The 20,225-nt window shown below is 37.1% G+C and overlaps 1 protein-coding gene across 1 annotated transcript in view; it reads left to right on the forward strand.

The window, feature by feature from the left end:
- The window catches only part of PLXDC2 (plexin domain containing 2), a 274,504-nt gene that overhangs the window by 224,327 nt on the left and 29,952 nt on the right, over nucleotides 1–20,225 (forward strand). Inside the window, exons 8-9 of the mRNA XM_010007012.1 lie at nucleotides 6,131–6,226; nucleotides 7,113–7,194. Coding sequence (XP_010005314.1) covers nucleotides 6,131–6,226; nucleotides 7,113–7,194 — 178 coding nt within the window. The remainder of the gene's footprint in view (nucleotides 1–6,130; nucleotides 6,227–7,112; nucleotides 7,195–20,225) is intronic.

The following is a 20,225-nucleotide window of genomic DNA, read 5'->3' on the forward strand; positions in this document are numbered from 1 at the left end:
TGAAAAGAATCCTCTTGAAGAACCAGAGGAAAAAGAAAGGATTTTCTGAACTTTTTGAAATGGAGGACCCTGAGTATTTCATTCTTATTTTTGTTAATATACTTCCACATATAAAGGATTTGTAGTAATACCCCTTTTATCTGTCCCTGAAAGAATACAGGTACCTACATGTTTTCACCTTGTCTTTTAAGATTTAGAGCACAGAGATGGGATATTTTTGCCAGGTGGTTTTCTGACTGTTTCCTATGTTTGAGGGTTTTTTTCTTTATCTGCTACTACTGCTTGTATATAGACAATGCTTTTCTTTCCAAGCCTAAATGCAGTACTATTATATTGATGCAAATTGGCTAGTATTTTATATTTTTATATGTATGTATGTATAGATACATATGCCTGTATATACTCTTAGAGGTGCCACATGATTCGTGGAGACAAAGCTGAGGGATAGCTTTACATGGTCCTCCAGCAAGTCTTCTCACTTTTCTTCAACATCTTTTCCATATTAGGAACCTTTTCCCTGTCCTATGTAAACCACCTTTTCCTCCATGTTCCCTCTTATTTCTTGTTTTTTCTCAGCCATCCTTGCCATTCTGTCTTTGGTCTCCTATTCTGTTCTTCAGTCTCCTAAGGTATCTTTTGCTCTCCCTTCTGCAGATTCCAAACATCTCTTTCTACTTTCATGTCATTTCTGCCCCTACGTCTTTCTTTTCCTTCAGGGCTGCTCCATTTCTCTCTTTTTTTTTTTTTTTTCAGTGCTGTCTCCCTTTTGTCTTTAAGTTAGCTTTTCATTGTGCATGAAAAAGAAATGAAAAAAAATATTTCCTACAACCGACTATTTTATTTTAGCAATGAAGAAGCCCAGCAGTGAGCTTGCCCAGATTGTTTTTTGTTTTCCAAGGCAGCATGAAATACACTGGTAAAATGATTCAGGGAGTTACTAGTCATGCGCTTACAGATAATGTCTAGGTTTTTCTCCACGATGAGACATCCTTCTCCATGATCTTGGCCTGTACTGTATTAGGTACAGTATTTAGAAAATCCATACCTTGACAACCCAACATACAATGGTACTGAAATTACTAACACTGTGTACACAAATAAAATTGTAGCTGAGCTCTGTGTTAGTAATATCCCCGTTTCAGTGCAATTAGTGCCACTCAATACATAGTGTAACTCAAGCATATAATTAAGTGACAACTCTGCATATTAGAACTGTTCGCTGAAGATTTCTCTCCAGCTTGTTTACAGCAGTGACGCCCCTGAAAGTACAAACCTTAGCATTACCTTCCTGAAGGGTAAAAGAAGACCAGCAGTTTATGTTGTGATATTTGTTGTATAATGATGCAGCACCATCTGGGAAATTGGGAAATCTAATTTGCTGCTGCCTTACTGATAATGTTGTCATTTGCCTCCATGCAAAGTAGGGCCAAAAGTTATTGCTCTGAATTCACACTATATATTCTTAGTTTCCACTAGTGTAACTAATTCCACAGGATGGCAGCTACTCCATCCCTGCATGTTTGTCTCCTGGCTCAAAAGGGTTTAGCCAGGCAGTTGGGTTTCTTGGCTCTACATGCCCGATTCAGGAGCAGTGTGGGAAAGAGATGGACATGCTCCCAGTCTTTCGTCATATAACAGCACTTGAGGGACTGATACAAGGTGATCAAAGTTTAAAATGTTCTTATTTTAGCCAAAGCCTTAATTGGCCATTGACCAGTCTCAGAATTAGACAGTTCTGTGTGTGGTGGTAAAGGATGTTTTTCACAGTTAGATCATGTACTAAGAGCAGCTCAACTGGCATCAGGAATGAAGGTTAATCTAAAAGGATATGGGCAGTTTCAAAGTAAATGAGGTGTGGTAGGCACAGAGCGTTGGTGCAGACCAGTTTTTCTACATTGTTCATAAAGCAGGTATTTCAGAGCCTACTTCACTGGTTTGCTTATTCACAGATAACATACGTCTTTGAGGTGCAGCTTCCAGGATTGAAAGGATTTTTAAGTAACTTTTAATAGAATTATGAAAATAATACAGTTAGGGAATCTGAGTTTTGATCTAGATTCAGATGAGTGTGTAATAGTCCGTGAGCAAGAGTAATTGTGGTGGTGATATGATTACAGGTATGTTGGATCGCAGCGTCAGTGCCTTGACAATTAATTAATTAATACTGAAGAGCTGAACAATATGAAGCTGTTAAAAACAAAAAACACACATTGCTTTGACATTCTGATTCCCTTACCTTTGTGATGATGGTGATCAGACATACCAGACTAGCAAAAGATTTATTTGCATGGAGATTTATTCAGCCAGTGTTGCTAAACAAAGTCCCTATCAAGCAAAGCCAGTGGCTGCATAGTACAGCATCTGTTCCCCACCCTTCTGTGTTTCACTGTTATGGTTTTCACAAATTGCTTGCAATGTAAGATGGGTATGTTTCATAAATTGTTTGCTTCAAATTGACTTCTGCATAATCAAATGCACCCTCTTACCATTTGTGTTTTATCTCCCAGCTAGACTTAAAAATGAAAGTGCAGCTGTATGAATACATATGGTCTTGTTTAGGAGTTTTTGCTGGGTGTATGGCTGATCTCAATTCCCTAGAAATATTACGCTGACAAAGATTTTTATTTGTGTGAACATATAATTTGAAAAATCAGACTGATGTCTCCAATATTTTCACATTTAACTGGGCTGCAAGTTTGAGTGCTGTATGAGGAAAAACGATTATGTGATGGAAAAGTACCAGAGAGATTGTGCATCTGTTAGACACATATTTAGAATGGTTTATTACTAGCTACTGACCCTTCAGGTATGTTAGAAAGTCATTGGTGCTCTTCTGGCACTTCTCTGTCTCCAGAGTACTCCCTCTGTTTAGTACATTTAGTTAACTCTGGAAGTTCTGTTTCATAGAATATTTATAAGTCATTATTTAGTTTAAAACTGATCTGATAAAACTACATAGGAATGTTTTGTTGCACCAGAATTGTGCACATCTATGATTTACCAATCCATTGCTTAATCCCTTGAAGGGAGTCTTTCAATTGGCCTTCTGACCACTAGGTCACTGAGGAATGTACTTACCTCAGGTAAGTGCTGGTGTTTCCTTCAGGTTTTTCTGTTGGGACTGTACCTTTGGCCTTGTATTCAAGAAAACACATATACATGCCACAGAACCAAACCAAAGAGCAGTCGGAACCATGCTGTAAATTAAAAGAAATGTAAAATAAATAGACTCTGTTCTTGTTAAAAATAAAAATCATAAGTTGTATCATTCAGTAAAAAATGGTGCTTGAGATTTTCAAAAAGACCTACAGCAAAGTAAATATTTTCATGATGAGGAGAAGAATATATACACATATTCTGAAATTCAGAACCAGGAAAGGTACTTCAAAATGTATATGAATGCAGAAAGTCCTTTTGTTTTCCCTCCTTCCCTGTTAGACCTGACATAACACCCCTTTTCAGCAAAATAGCTGTAAATGCTTCCATTTTCATCTTTTTTACACCAAATGGTTTCATTTTCACTCACAGTGCTTGTTAAGGCGCATACTGAATACATGGGCTTTAAGCTCTTTGCAATTCCCCACTTGATGGTAAAAGAGCTAAATAGACAGCATAAGACAAGAACAAGTTCCATCACAGTGAAAGACATTTTCTGTCTTGGGTTGGAGCAGGAATTATGTGTGGAGAGGTTAAGAGGGAAAGTGTGAGGAGAGAGTAATCATTTTTTTGTTTATCCTGTTGAGTTTAGCTTTTCCAGCCTGTTTTGTAAAGGGGATACAAGCTCAGAATTCTAAATAGGGAGGAAAAAGAATCTACACCTGCATTTTCTTTACAATCTGGCCATGCAGATAAATTTGAACACTCCTGTTTTCAACACCTGTGCAAGTATATATGAAGCTGTTAGAAGGTGACTATGCAAATACCCCTCTGTGCTCAGGTTTCTCAAAGTAGACAGATCCCTCATATGCAAACTCACCTCCTGTGGTTGCACAGTCTTCTTGCTGATGAAGAAAAGAGGAGAGTCTACCAAGAAGTGGGATTTAATGGGATCAACAGTCATGCTGAACTATGATTGATTAGAAATTAGTATTTTTATAACAAAATTAATTCTCTTTAAATTATTGGGCTCTTAGAAGTCTCATGCACTGAGATAAAAGTGCCTGTGACCTAAGTCAGTGAAGAATCTGGATTTTTAGAAAGCCAGAAGCTCCTTATTTCTTGCAAGACCTATGAGGAATCTTTTAGGAAAGGTTGTAGCATACCAGGCTGTACCACTATGGATGAGATTAAATGGTGTTCAATTAAAGTCCCAGCACCCACCATTTTAATTTAGGTATTCATTTGTTTTGGGTTTTTTTTGACTGCAGGATAAGGATTTCCGTGAAAAATAATTAGAACCTTCAGCATTGGCAGGAGATTGCTCTGATTTGGCACGTGTTTTTATGGGACTTACCACCCTGGAAGCATAAACCTCTCACTATTGGCAAGAGATTTCCCCACCTCAGCACATGATTAGCTTTGTCTTGAAAATCCTTTCTGTCCAGTATGTTTGAAGGACATGGCTAAGGTATTTATTGGAGTAAATATTTGGCGCATGCCTGTATCTGTTTTTTTACCAATCAGAATTACTCTGTAGGCAAAACATGAAACAAGCTCAATTCTAGGTGTATTTCATACCAGAAGTTTTTTATTCTAACTGACAGCAATAGCTTGATGATTGTTTTCTTTGTGGTATAAAGGGGAATTCCCACGGCTGTGCTTTTAGAGGTTGGACATCCCTCTGTTCTTAGAAAGTCTTGTCCGCTTGAATCAAGAGGCACCTTAGCCACAGGACACCTTAGTGCACTTTCTCTTTTCCCTTAAAAACTAGTATTTATTGCTTGATTGATTTTAGTCAAGGTTCCATTTTCTATCTGAAAAAGGCCTACTACATCCATCTAGCAAGAGACTGCGAGAAACACTTTGGATTTGGTTCTATGTGATTGCTTAACAGCTGGTAAGCCTGTGTGAGGACACTTCAAGCTGCAGAAACACAGCCTTTATACCAAGCCATGAGGAGTGCCCTAATCTGTACAGGGATGGCAAATCCGAAGACTGCCTAAAATGGGGTTTATGGCTGTCTGCAATTCCTTTCCTTCTGTTGCATGTAGGCTCAGACCACCACTGGCTAAAGTAACCTGGTAATCCTTTGTATGTAAACCTTTATTCTTTTCTGGAATAATTCCACTGGGTCAGCAATTGTATTTTGCATTGATTTGAATTAGTCTAATAAACCTCCAAAAAGGACATAAATTTTAATCCAACACACTAGGAAATCATTATTGTGTCAGATTGGTGGTATAAGCTGGGCTGTACTTTTAATTTGCAAATGTACAAGCTCACCAGTGTACATTGCAGCCATGCACTTAAAATCTAGAATACATGGTAGGATATGGGCCTGGATGCTAACAATGATGTGGGTTTTTCACACTTATCTTATGCTTGGGTCTTACAGTTGTCTGTGTGTTCAAAGCCCCTGAGGCAGTGCATCGACTATATTGAATTTCTGCTTTGAGAAACTGAGGTGCAGTCAGCTTATGTAAAGATTATGGATAACATTGTCTGTTTAGGAAGACTTATCTCATCTTTAGTATATTGTTCTGAAAAAATGTGCTAGAGCATTTAGATGTGAGCTAGCGTGTAGCTAACAAATTTGATTAAGCAATGAAATCAGTTTTGTTTGCACATCTTGACAAGAACTGACAAAATGAGCATAGAAAGCATTTCTCTCAAGTCTTTAGCTGAGAAATATTTTAGGAAAGCAAGCATCTGAATTATACCCTAAAATGTCTGACAGTATGCCATCTAGAATTTCTGCCTAAATGAATGACTAAGATACTTGAGAGCACACTCAGCATTTCTATGATCCTTTACTGGAAATAGGTGCCTATTCTGTCACTTCTCATAGTTTCTCAAGTTAAAAATTCTCTGTCCCTACCTTTGTTCCTTCATGGTGGCTAAACTTAAAAATATATTCTTGAGGAAAATTGGTGTCATGTGTACACCTAAGGAACAACGAGTGATCATTATATCCACTAGTTTTCACAAAATAATAAAATTGGAAAATATTTTTATTTTTCTTTCCTGGTAGATGTCCGTAGAAGAACAATTTATGAGTACCACAGGGTGGAGCTACAGATGTCAAAGATTACCAATCTCTCAGCTGTTGAAATGATACCTCTTCCAAGTAAGTAAAACATAACGTCGGCAGGAGCCATATCTGGGAAAGACCCCGCTTTCTGCTTGCAGCAACACATTAACATTTTAAATATTCTATTTTACCTGTGAACCTGGAATCATGGACAGATTCATTTATCCTGTTTCAGATTTATTCCCAGGTCGTTGATTCATTATTCAGTGCATCCTCATGTATCTTGATTTAGTTTATAGCCATATAGCTCCCAGCAGGTTTTGAATGAAATATGTGGCAAATAATTTTTTTCAGAAGAGTGATTGTATTTCCTTTAAATCTGTGTTATCAAGAAAAAAACACAGTTTTCATGTTTGCAAGTCAAACACAAATAATTCTGTGTACTGTGCATCATATTGCAAAGGAATATACCCAAACACATTTTTGTAGTTCATCTGCCTAATTTGTCCAAGATAAAACTACATTGTTTAGACATCTCTGGGTTTAAACTGCCAGCTGTACTACTGTAAAAAAAAGCAGAAACAGCTATTTTTTTTTTGCACATTTTCCTGTCAGTCTTACTTTCTGCCAACATCTGAATGTTAGCAACATGAAGGAACACTGGAGCCAGGGAAGAAAGAGACTTAAGGAAATGCATAGAAAGATAAAAGCATTAACAATGAAGATGAATGAACAGTTGTGGAAGTGGGAGTACATTCACAAATGGAATACAAATTAAATCCTACAGATAAAATGTACCTCTGTGGAAATGGTTGTACAGTGCAATGTAATAGGCTGGGTTTAGTGTCTTTTTTTGGATGTGTGTGAACCTGGTGAGGCCCTAAGTATAAATTATCAGAAGATGTATCCTGCTTTTGTGCTTTTTAAGATAATTATTTGTGTGACTAATAAAATAATTTGTGTTTGTTTATCTATATCCCAGCTTGTCTCCAGTTTACCAGCTGTGGCCCCTGTGTCACTGCCCAGATTGGCTTCAACTGCAGCTGGTGCAGCAAACTCCAAAGGTAAAATAAAGATTTTTCTTTTTTGCATGTGTGTGAAACTGTGCTCAAGGGATATCCAGAAACATTGCCTGTAGGTTATTCAGCACAAGGGGTTGTTAGGTTCCTGAACATTCACATGAACATCCACTTCCATTTTGATTACTAGCAACACATCATTATCCCATTTCACTTCAGCCAAAATCTTAGGCATGAGTGTTTAAACTGGTTGGTTTTGGACTTTAACCCTTATTCCTATTTCCTTAACCCTACTTTAGAAGCATTTTGAAGGAGAACAAGTAAAACTCATAATAAAATTAATATTTTCTTCCTATGCCTTTCCCTGTCCCTATTCCTATCCCTATTCCTATCCCTGACTTTATTAAAAAAAAATATTTAACCACATGGAGATGTTGGGTGGTAATGTAATGGTAAAGAAATACTTGTTCTCTTAACAGTAGGGAGACAGACACATCCAAAGACTCAGTCTTTTCTCTTTTAACCTTCATTATACTTAGTGGGTATGTTGAGCATCTCACTGCCACATTGACAAGGACAGTAAAATTAGTAGCAGGAGAAATTTAGATTCTGTAGAGCAGCTGGAGCATAGACAGCAAAATGGAAACTCTGCAGCTGTAGCTCTACCAAAAAGTTCTTCAGTCACTGATGCTCACTGACATTCATAGCAAGAATTTGTTTAACACCAGTTCTCTGACACAAACTGCAGTATTACAATGGATATTTATTATTGTTGTGTTTTCCAACCCTAGTTCAAAAACATTGTGTATAAAATGGATGCATAATGAAAGGAGAAAATGCTATTAGCTGTCTAAAACAATGTAATAATTTACTACCATGCAGAAAAACTGATAAATAGTAGAGGAACATAGTACAGAATTATGAAAATTTGGTCACTTTTATTAGGTTTCTTTACGCTTCTAGTCCCTTAGTAAGTCATTTGAGAAGTCACTCAGTTTGTCTTGCAAAGAAGAGTTGAACGGAATTAGAGCTGAATTAAATCACTTCACAGCAAATATATCAAACGTCTTCCAGAGTAAAGATATGTATAGGAAACTGTACTAAGCAAGCATGCTTGCTTAAGCCAGTTTCTTGCTTTCAGGACATACTCTAGTGGGCATGGTGAGTGTTGTTTTGTTGTTGTTGATTGGCTGTGGTTTGGATTATTTTTGTTTGGTTTGGTGGGGTTTATTTCCTCTTGAATGAACAGTTTGCCTCTGTCATCTTACAGGTCTTTTCCAAGTGTGACAATTCTGTGATTCTGTGATTGTGTCATGCTACTTCCAGTAATAAATGTTGTAGCACTGACAATCTGTTTGCTTTGGTTTAAGTGTGGCCAGCAGGAGTAGAGAGTTGATCATGTCCCTGTACTTAGCATTGGTGAGGCCACACCTTGAGTACTGTGTGCAGTTCTGGGCCCCTCACTACAGGAAGAATGTTAAGTTGCTGGAGAGTGTTCAAAGAAGAGCTACCAAGCTGGTGAAAGGTCTGGAGAATAAGTCCTATGGGGAGAGGCTGAGACAACTGGGATTGTTCAGTTGGAAGAAGAGGAGGCTGAGGGGAGACCTCATCACCCACTAGAACTACCTGAAAGGAGGTTGTAGTGAGGTGGATGCTGGCCTCTTCTCCCAAGTAAATAATGATAGGACCAGAGGAAATGGCCCAAAGCTCTGCTAGGGGAGGTTTAGATTGGATATTAGAAAGAATTTCTTTACCAAGAGAGTGGTTGGACAGTGAAAAAGGCTGCCCAGGGAGGTGGTGGAGTCACCATCCCTGAAAGAATTTAAAAGTAATGTAGATATAGTGCTTAGTGACATGATTTAAGTACTGAATGGGTATATTATGTTATGGTAGAGGGATTTAGGTTATGATTGGACTCGATGATCTTCAAGGTCCCTTCCAACCAGGATGATTCTATGATTCTATATTCCTTTGTGCCTGATGTTCTCATTTCTCTTTGGATAAGCTCAATTCTAGGAGGTAAGATTTAAAGAGATGTTAAAGTTCAGACCTCTTATGAAGAACAGACAAACCTTGAGATCCCTTGTTTTGCTTCATAACTTCTGAAGAACTGAGTTTCCTGAGTTGTAGAATTGCTGGAAAATCTGTTTTTCTCACTGAGGCACAAATTTGCTGTGGGAAACGAAAAGAGTTTTATCCTTCACCTTCAGCAAGAAGCAGCACCAGGTGTGTAGGCACATTGTTCTCCTTTCTATGTATTTAGGTGAATTTGTGGCTGCCCCTTCACAACTGGCTGAAAAGTACACAGTCTCAACACACCTATTTCTATTCAATTAAAGTTTACATTAATAAAATGCTTTTTATTTTGCCTGTGATGATCACACTGCAATCAAAGATGAGCCTACTGTGAGGCAATCCTGCACTTTTTCCTGAAACCAGGTGGCTCCACAATGCAGTACAGTTCTGTTTTGACAAGCTGCAGCAGATAAAGTGCACAGTTTATTGCTGTTAATTAAACCATTGCTGACGGTAGTGCGATTATCATTTCATTCCGGCCATGTTTGGACATTGACTAACAGCAAAAGCAGGAACTGGAATTGACTTCTTAAAAAAAGGGTGGATCCAGAAAAGGAAACAGATTATGCCTCTACATGTGGATTTCAGTAGTTTAAAAACAGTCATACAGTCCAATTTGCATCTGTAAAGATGAGTGATACACAGACAGGTTTAAGCAAATGGAGCATTGTGTCATCATAATACCGTTCAGAATGGAAGATCCATTAGACTTCATCTAATCTAACCTCCAACTCAGGGCACAACCAGCTGTGGCATCAAACTTTGTTAGACTATAATAGATTTTACAGCTTATTTTTAAATTTTTTATTTCCTCTGGAAACATGACTTTGGTGATGATGTCTGCCTCAGGCCCTATCGCCATTCTTGGCCACTTTCCTCCAGCTTCTAAAGTGAGCAGCTTATTTCAACTATTTCACTTCAACAGAGAAGCAGATTTGAAATAATAAGTAGGTAGATATTTTGTGAGAAGAAGCAGCTTGCTTTCCAAAATATGACTACTGAGTGTTTACATATGTCCCATACCTGAAAGGAGCCTGTAAGAAAGCTGGGGAAGACTTATTCACCAGGACATGAACCAATAGGACAAGGGGTAATGGTTTCAAGCTAGAGAAGGCTAGTTTTCAGTTCTTTAATATGAGGGTGGTGAATCACTGAAACGGTTGCCTAGAGCAGTGGTGAGGCCCCACCCCTGGACACATCCAAAGTCAGGCTTCATGGAGTTCTGAGCAATCTCTTCTTTCCCTGCTTATTGTAGGGGATTGGACTAGATGACATTTAGTGGTGCCTTCCAACCCAAGACATTCTATGATTCTATGATTTAGTTAGGGTATATTACACTGCAGGAGCATTGTGATCAAGACTCATTCCTATCATGGCTTTGACAAATTTCAGGTCCCTACTGGTTCTGGATACTCTTACCTGCATTCTAGTCCAGTGCCTCTCCTCATGCTGTTCCTCAGCATGTTTATTCATTTTAGGGAGATTTAAAAAAAAAAAAAGGCAGCCTTATTCCATTCTCAGTGAAGATATTTGGATCGCAGGAGAGTACTCACAATAATTTACTTCAGTACCACATTGCGCTTTTGCTCCCCTCAAAAATATATTCATTGTCTTAAACTTCTCTTTTTGTAAGAAAACCTAACTGTCCTGATTAAAAATAGAAGCTCCAAGTTATTCTGAGTGTCACTGTTCTTCACTCACCTGCCTTGCAAATCAACCTAGATTTTTATCTCCTGTTGTGATTGCTCTGCTGCAGCAGAATATTTCTCTGCTGCAGCAGAATAAAACCTGCTTGGGAAAAGAAGGGCAAAGCATCACATGAAGTATTAAATTAGTCATTTCATGAGTGCCTAGACTACAAAGAAAATTAATATTTACAGTTAATTTCCAAATGAGTACCCATAGGGTTTTTTGAAGAAAGAAGAAGCAAATGCATAGGAGTAATGCCTGAGTAGTGCTTCTGGGTTGCAAAGCTGGCTGAACATACTGGTTCAGGAGATGGGAAACCAAAAGTTTTCTCTCTTGGCTGTATTTTAAGTTGATAGTGACAGGTTTCCAGTTTGGCAATAATCTACCAAGTGATCCAGTGTTCCCATTGCCTTAGAAGGAGAATGGCTGGTTACTATTGAGGAGACTCTTAGGGAGCAATGAGGGGATGTGGCTGTAACAGACAGAAACGTTCCTCCTGTGGAGCTGCAGTAGCACTAAAGCAAGGTCTGCCAGAGCAGAGAGATTTCCATGTAGGTAACAAGCAAACATGTTTCCAGTGGGAAACAAAGCTATACCAACTCTCTAACCATTTTATTATTTATTTTTTTTCCCCAACAATTCATGACTCCACTCAGCCAGAATAACATTGCTACCAAGAACAGCATCTTGTGGGGTTTTCTTTTCTTTGCTTGAAATTTAAGCCATATATAGAATCATTGACAGAATGGTACACAAGCACAGTTATTGGAAAACCAGAAAGTTTATATTAAAGCTTGTAACTGTACAAGGAAAAAGCAGAGCCATTGCAGAGTAAATGTACTCCCCCGTGTGGGCAATCCGTGTTGGAATGAAAACAACTTAATTCTGCAATGGTGGATTGTTTCCTACCTGTTACTTCAGCCCAGCTGCTGTGCAAACTCGGAGGTCCCTCTTGCAGATGATTCAGAGCGAAATCCTCTATTCCTGTCACTCTGTACAGGCTTATATCACAGTTTCCCTTTTCATAAGGGATCATCAAACTATCCACTCTAAAATCCAATATGACGCGTGTCATACAGTTTCGTCATGACTAATGGCAACACCTTTGCAACATCCCTCTGTTTTAGCATACCAGTTTATGGTATTGACCCATAGAGTGGGTTTAAAAAGTGTCCTGGAACAGGCTCCACAAATTCCCATGTTGAACTTGGTGTGATGATGAGTCAGGACACTCCATGTACTTCAGGCAGAGTTATTCTGTCCATGTGTGTGCAGACAGCTACCAGAGCTTCTTGACCTCTTAAAACAATCCTGAGCTAAAAAGATTAAAGTATCCCACTCATGATACATTTCACTTTGATGCTTAGTCCCAAATGCCAGCAACAGCACTATTTGTGTAAACCAAAATGTTACAGCTGTTTATTAGAAATGTGGCTGGGACTAGTGGAAATAACGTGATTCAAGTTTGATACTTGTAAGCTTTTAATATAATAATCACTGTGCCAATCTAAGCAGGTAATAAAGAAACAGCTTGTTTTGCATTCAATGCTGATTAGCTGGAATCTAGGGAAGGGAAAATCTTTAGGTATTTGCCATTCATAAAAAACCGTTTTATAGTTGAAATATGAAGTGACAGTTTCCCTGGAGCCCTTATGGTAATTGCAATAAAAAATGGTTGCCTATTATTTGTCTTCTGAACTTCTGGGCTAGCTTGAAATATTTTCTTTGTTAATTCTTCTTTTCAAAAGAAATTGGAAAAATGTTAAGTTAACTTGCAAATCTGTTTCTGTCTGGAAATTTTTGTTACCAAGATACGGAAAAGGGTTAGATTTTTTGTTTGTTGTTCTGTGTGTCTCACCTGACAAGATCTATTTTTATAAAATCTGTGTTGAATCAAGTATTGCAATGTAAATAACAGTCTTATATAGTTTAAAATATTTATCAGCTGAGCAAAGCACCATCAGTACAGAATTACAAAACAAAACAACACAAAAATAAATATCATGCAGTGTAACTACATAAATCCCCTGATTTACCAAAGAAAATAATTAAATCCAAATAAGAAATGCCAGATCTTTCTCCACACATAGCTTACTGTTTGGTATCTACATTTCCCTCATCTTTTATTTGATAGCCGTCACCATAAGGAACGTGGTAGATTCCATTACGAAGCAGGGGAAGGCAGTGGAAGAGATCAGGACCAAAACCTCTCATCAGCTGAGAGTACAGATACATGCATTTAATTGTGCAGTGCACATGTAATGAACATCTCCTGTTGCAACATGCTTTGGTCTATGACCTTCAGGTTATTTTACTAAAATTATGAAGTCATTAAAAAAAAATAATAATCTCAACATCTGCAATTTATCTCAGTTGTTATAAATACTCTTCACAAAAGCTCTGGAAGTTCATATGCACAGAAATTACAATGAATGCATGGAACTGAAGTTGCTGTTGATTTGATGGGTGAGGTAAGAAGCTTGGGCATTGCAGTGCAAGGTGGCAAAACACTTAGTACAGTGCAAGGAAGGGAATTTTACATGGTGAGCCTGAAAACATTTTCATTCCTCCCCCTACTTTCATAAGCAACCATTTCTAGAGCTCAGTTTTTATTCAGGTACTCACTTCTACATATTTCTTGGGTTTAATTATTTTAATTTTCCTTATTTGTTTGCTTTAAGGATATTACACATTTCAATTCCAAATTAAAAGCCAGAAGGAAGACTTGCTGATTTATACTCGTGCGGGTTTTATGCCAATCCTGTTTAACTGACAGAAGTGTGCTGTTATTACACAATTGTCCACTGTATCTCAGCCATTGAATTCCAAAATAAAATAAAATATAAAAAAAAGACACATTTGTATGGATTAAGGAAACCACCAGAGGGAGCATATATAATCCAATCAATGTAATAGATTCATATACAAATTACAAGGAAAATTGTGTTTTAAATGCATTAGAAGGGCTAGAGGTTTAAGAGTGGATTCTGTAAAGCATATGCTGTTTTATCAGTGTGTATAACTTCATTAATTTGCTGATCATACTGCTGCTTCAGGCAAAGTCAAAGAAATTTGCCCAGATTCTGCCTGGCTCTAGAATTTGTGTTCTACTACAGCAGTTCGTTATGCTGGAGTGGTTTTATATTAAAACATGGTGGTGTCCTAACACCTGGGTCTTAACAAGCAGATTGTTGCATTACATCAAATTTACCCTGTGATAAATGAAAAGTAATGTCGGTACTATTTTTCTAACTTGTATACTGTACTATTTCTCTCCAAGTATAAATTCTGGCCCTTTGTCAGAGTTTGCTCTGATTAAAATGCAATATATTTGTTGTTGCATTTGTAGTTTAGTTGAGACAGCAATTGGATTCTTAATCAAGTGCAACAAATGTATCAAGAATGAATGTTTGAATTTGTCAGCCCTGATACATTACTGATAAAATGGTATGATAACTAGATCTGTACTTTATTGAGCAGAAAATTGTTCCATACCCAAGTTCTTTGACTCCTTACCAAGCTGGTCACTCTTAATTTGACAAGCTAATTCGAATGCATGAACTGCAAGAAACTGTTAGGAAATTAGCATTCAATAATTGAGAATTTTGTATGCATGGGTAGCCTGATGGGACTAAAGCAAGAAAAGAGAGTGGCACAGAAGTGCTTAATGAACAAAGCACTTTCTCAAGCCAGAGTAAGCCAGTGATGGTATTGTTTGATGAAGGAAGCCTCACAAGATCACAGTAATAGATCTTCTCAAGTGGGATAGCACTTCTGTTTAGAAGACAGTGTAAGCTTCAATGAGCCTGAAGGTATGTTTAAATATTTGTAGTGGTAAAGGTGTACATATCAGCAAAATGGGCATTGCAGTGCAAGGTGGCAAAATATTTACATGGAACATTTTCAAGTACTGTTACAGAACATAGATCAACCTGAGTTCTTACATATGCTTTGATTTACACTCTTAACATGCTTTTATTGAAAACTAGCCTGCAGCCAGTCAAACAAACTTTTCTCTGAGATTGATATATGAATAAATACAGTAAATACTTTATCAGTATTTCCAGTCACCTAAACAGTGGATACTCCAACAGTTCCCAGTAGTAGATATTCCCAATTTTAGGGAAATATACAGAATTTTCTTAGTACTCTTCCTAAATATCAAGGCTTCTTCATGCACCATTTAATTTGTAGTTCCCCCTCTATTCAGGTTTGTTAACTCTTCCAATATCTGCATTATCATATAGCATTAATGAAACACTTGCTTCCCATTAGATATCACAACATAAATTAATATGTACAATTAATGAAGGAATTTGTGAGCCCTGGCTGTTCTGTAAATCCTTGGTAATCTGTTTGCAGACTGGTTTAGCTGGATGTTGATTTATAAATTTGACTCACTTATAGAGAAAAAATAAGGTGCAAGTAGAATAATAATTTGGGAAACAAAGAAGTTTCTGAAGTTTAAATTCCTCTGAACATAACCAGTTACAGGATGATTCATGACCTTCCTTTCTTTTGCTGTCCAGCTGAAGAATTCACTGAGCCTTTACAGCAGGTGTTTTTCTTAACCCTAATCCATTCCTACTTTCCACAAATACAGTTGTATGAATATGCAGTTTCAAAACTGTGTATATTCTTTGTACAGAATATTCTCCTGTTTTGTTGGCATATCATTATAAGTATATAAACATTGGCTTATGTAGAGTCAGTTTAGCATATTACACGTCCGTCTCCTGCCATAGCTCCTGCTTCCTTTGACTTCCTACTCTTTTTAGATTTGCGAATGAGATATAACAGGAGCAGTAACCCAGCCTAACCAAAATATCTCTGCATCTACTTTCTAGCATCTGAGATGCTGATGCCCACTAGTACTGAAGCAGCCATGTTATGTATTGCACAGTTGCTGGGGGGTTGTGTGTGGTAACAGAAATCTGAACAGCTCTATTTCATACTATCTCTAGACCTTTTTCATTCTGTCCCAAGGACTGTACTGCTTTTTAGTGCTACAAGTGGTGTTTTTTTTTTATAAAGGAGCAAAATCCCAGTAAAGGTCTATGAATAAGAAAGCTTGGCCAATGTGTGAATGAGATCTGTGCCTTGGCTCATGCCACTTGAGATTATATTTTTCAACATAATTCCCTGTTCTACAATTCATATGTCTGAGAGTACTATGGGAAGCACAGGAGGTGTGAATTAATGTATGCCCATCTGGTTTGCAGAAAATCTGGGTTTAAATCTAGGTCCTGTTCTGTAATTATATGCTAGCTGAATCATTTTATGTCTCCTGTGCTCTATTTCCTCATTTCTAAAGTGGAAAAGGAAATATTTTCTCCAAAGGTGACCTTCATATTTTTATTTTTAAAATGAGAGACAAAGCAATGGTTATGTGAGGCTAACTGTACTTCTGCATTTGTCAGTGTGAAGCATGTAAGTGCTTTATAGCAGTTTTCAAAATACAGCTTGCCACTCGCTTGTTTTTTATTTAACCAGAAGGAATCATGACATATCAGGAAAAAATCCCTTTCAACTCTGGCACCCATGACTCTGTGATGATCCTCCCTAAAATTGAAGAGATCATTTTGAATACTCATTCAGAGATAGAAAATTGTTCAGATAATCACATAAAGGTGAGAAAGGGGGGATTAATTGTGCCAGTCAGGATCATCAACAAGTGTGAAGTACACCCAATAGTGCTTCAGAGCTTTTTGCCTTAAACCCTGAGCAATTTCTTGTGTGCAAAACAGATAGCAGTGCCAGTAGATCAGAAAAATTTGCTACTTGTCTTTTTACCCAGTTTATGCAGGTATAAATGCACAGAGGAGAATGTAATCTAGTATCAGACACTAGTTTCAGTGTTGCTCCTTTCCACATAACGTGTTTGATTGTTATTATTTTCTGCTGATTCTATTGGAAATTCTGATACCATAATCTCCTAAAATTGACTTAATGGCCCTCCTCTTATACTTTCTTTTTCTTTCTAGTTATTCAAAGCAAAGCTTTTAGCAAAAGCTTCTTATTTATCTGCTTTTCAGCATGTTTCTTTTGTTGTTGTAACTGACATTTAGATTATAGAAAATATCCTCCTATTCTTCTTTAATCAGAGCTCTGCCAAGGCTCACTTTAAGTAGGACTTTTTTCCTTTCTTTCTCGTTGAGTTGGAAGTAAAACTTACTTCTTTTAGGCCATTTTTATTCTTAGGCTCTTCCAACAGCAAGAATTCCCAGTGTGAGTCCGTATTTCCTACTGTCTATCCACATGTTGTGTCAGAGTTACAAATATTGAGACTTACTCATGTTCAGTCTCTTTTCCTGTCAAATGATACCTTTTTTAAATTTTTTTTTCACTCCTCCATTTACACAATTTTGCAAGAGTACTTTATAGAACATGTAGTATAATACAATTCTGGAACCATCATCAGGTTGAAGATTGCCTGCCTAAATTTGTGCCACTGTCTGATCCTCCTTAACATCACCTGAATGCTGGAAATTTTGAGAGGCATGTCATGTTAAGATAATGATGGAATTCTGTGCTGCAGATGCAGTTATGCTGCCTCAAGTATTAACTATGCCTCAGTAATTATATTTGAATTTTTCATAAACATTAAAAGAGTATAGACTGTGTTTAATATGTTTAAAATCCCTGTATTTAGCAAATCATCTTAACTATTCCTACCTTATAACAACAAAATGGGAGCAAATCCTCTTCTAACAAGTCAAATTGTCATCCTATTCTGAAGTACAGTTTAATTAAGCAATACGTTTAATTATGAGCTAGAGGCTAAGCACCAATACCACTCAAATACCTTACAAATTCATGCCACAGTCACTCACAGTGACACTTCATAAGAGCTTTGAGTTCTGATAAATTTCTCCATTTATGGCAAGGGAAAGTGGAAAATAAAAAAGGGAGGAAAAGACAGTCTTTTCCCAGACATCAGAGCATGACAAGAAATTGATATTCAAAGGATAGAGGAACCAAACTGAAGCCTGTTCTGCAGTAAAGGGAAGGCAAAGTCAGATCATAAATATAGTGATTTTTCCCTCCAAAAATCACTCTGGTTAGAGGTATTTTTTTCAGTTTGACACATACAAAGTTCAAGGCTCACAGTACTTTCATTTTTTTTAAAATACATATTATACATATATATATAAAGTTATTTTTTTACTTCCCAAATCTCTCAGCTGGGAAAGAAGTTCCACTTTAAAATGTTTAAGTTTTTTTTAGTAAATCAAACAACCTAGTAAGTCTCTTGATCTTCTCCTAACGTGATGTGCCTTCCTTAGTGGTTAAAGGCAGAGAAGACTTCTGTCTTCAATTTTCTATTTAATTTTTCAAGTTAATGTTTTATTTAGTAGAGTTAATAAACATTTTAACTGAGCTGAGTAATTGCATGATATTTAAGCAATCATTTTAGATATCTGGAATGCCCTTCAGTTTCCAGAAAACCATTCTTCATATGCTGTTACCAATATCCAGGAAAAAAAAAATTATATTTATATATATTTTTACCCTCCTTGAACTTTCTTAAAAGAGAAGCAAAGTGTTTCAGCTCACACACTGAATGGACAGTTCTTGTCTTATAAGAACTCGCTGCCAATTAGAGGTAAAATAGAGGATTCTGACATCATTCTTGTTACCTAGGTTTAGCTGCAGTAGTTATACCAGATCATCACTGCTATAAATGCAGAGACTTTATTCTCCCTTTGCTCCCTGAACCCATACTCCCAAGTACCACACTGGAGTTCCTTACATTTCATGAATGTCTCTATTCTCATTTCCTAGAACATGTTTGTTATTGCTTTACTAGGAGCTGATTTCATTCCTCACTTGAAAATGAAGTTGTTATAAAATGACTGTGTTGACAGATGGCATGACTGGCACAGCTAATCAAATCTGCTCCATTGTTTTAATGGCAACAGGGAATTATCACCATGATACTAGATAAAGGTCTTAAAAATGCAGTCAATAGAGTGGATAGTGCTCTGAAAGGACAGTTCCCAGAATTCTAACTCAACGGTGAAAGAATAATAGTATCTGCTACAACTGAAAGCTTATTGACACATGCCTGAGAGGAAGTTCACAAACAAGTTTGCTTGGAGCCTATCTAGTTCCTCATAAAGCTGCTTTCTGATAGTATTGTTTGGACTCACTGTTGCAGCAACAGAAAATGTTATATAAGCAGTGCCCAGGGTTTAATGAAGACTGACACTTAAAAAATAAAAAAATATTTTAAAAAGTTTTATTCATACCTGGAATGTTATGTCATTTATTTCTGCCTACCAAGGTCCTCTTTATTCTTTCAAACATTCATGGAGGCAGAATTCCCCAAAGATGGGGAGGCAGCACTGATGTCCCATCCTTGCACTGATTCACTCAGCCTTCAGCAAGAAGAGAAAACTTTACAATAGCATTTATTACCATGCATTGGGAAGGTCTCTGCAGTTCTCAGGAATACATTTCTGGTTTGGGAATCTTTTTCCTTCACTGCAACAGGTTCTTGGAAAAGTCAGTTGCTATACAGTGAGTGATAATTGACACCTGTTAGGCTTGCAATATTTTTTAAATAACATTGCTATTGGTGGAATGTGGATCAGTGGAAGTACAACTAAAAAGAGAATCCATATTTCCTCAAAATCTTTTGTCAAAGACATTGTAGATTCTGCTCAGAGTAATTATGTGGTGAATTTTATTATCCTAAGTATGTTGTTAACATTGTTTACATCTTGTGACGTCTTCTCCAACTATAAAAATGTTCTCACTGTTCCATTCTGCCAAATACACCTGTTTACCTTGGTTGAAGTAGGGTAGTACTTGGCATGTCTTGGCATCTTTCAGTCTATCGAGAACAAAAAAGGACCCCATAAATAGCGCTAGCCCTAAGAGTGGCCTTATTTGCTTGCCTCACCTTATTAAAATATAATCAGTAAGTTATTTGCTGTATAATCTGGTAAATTATGAGAACCTCATAATGAAATACTGCAGGAAAATCATGCAGAAAATAAATTTTGAAAGAACTCTAACTAGGGATAATCTATTTTGACATTGGACATCATGGTTTAGTTATTTGCTTGCCATTTTTATAATGCTTTCTGGTTTTTATGCTACTTGTTGTCTAGGAAACTGTATAAACTGTTACTGTATAATCACTGGTAAAACTCTGATTAGATGGGGATTACCCGGAGAGTCTTTATATTAAAATGTTAGAACTTGCTTTACAATTTCTTCGTTATATAATGCATATGAGAAAGGATATTGCAAGAGGTCATTAACCTCACCTAATTTGATAAGAAATAGGCATGCAACTTCAG

The sequence above is a fragment of the Chaetura pelagica genome, unplaced genomic scaffold, assembly GCF_000747805.2.
Source record: "Chaetura pelagica isolate M959 unplaced genomic scaffold, ChaPel_1.0 scaffold17, whole genome shotgun sequence".
Lineage (NCBI taxonomy): Eukaryota > Metazoa > Chordata > Aves > Apodiformes > Apodidae > Chaetura > Chaetura pelagica.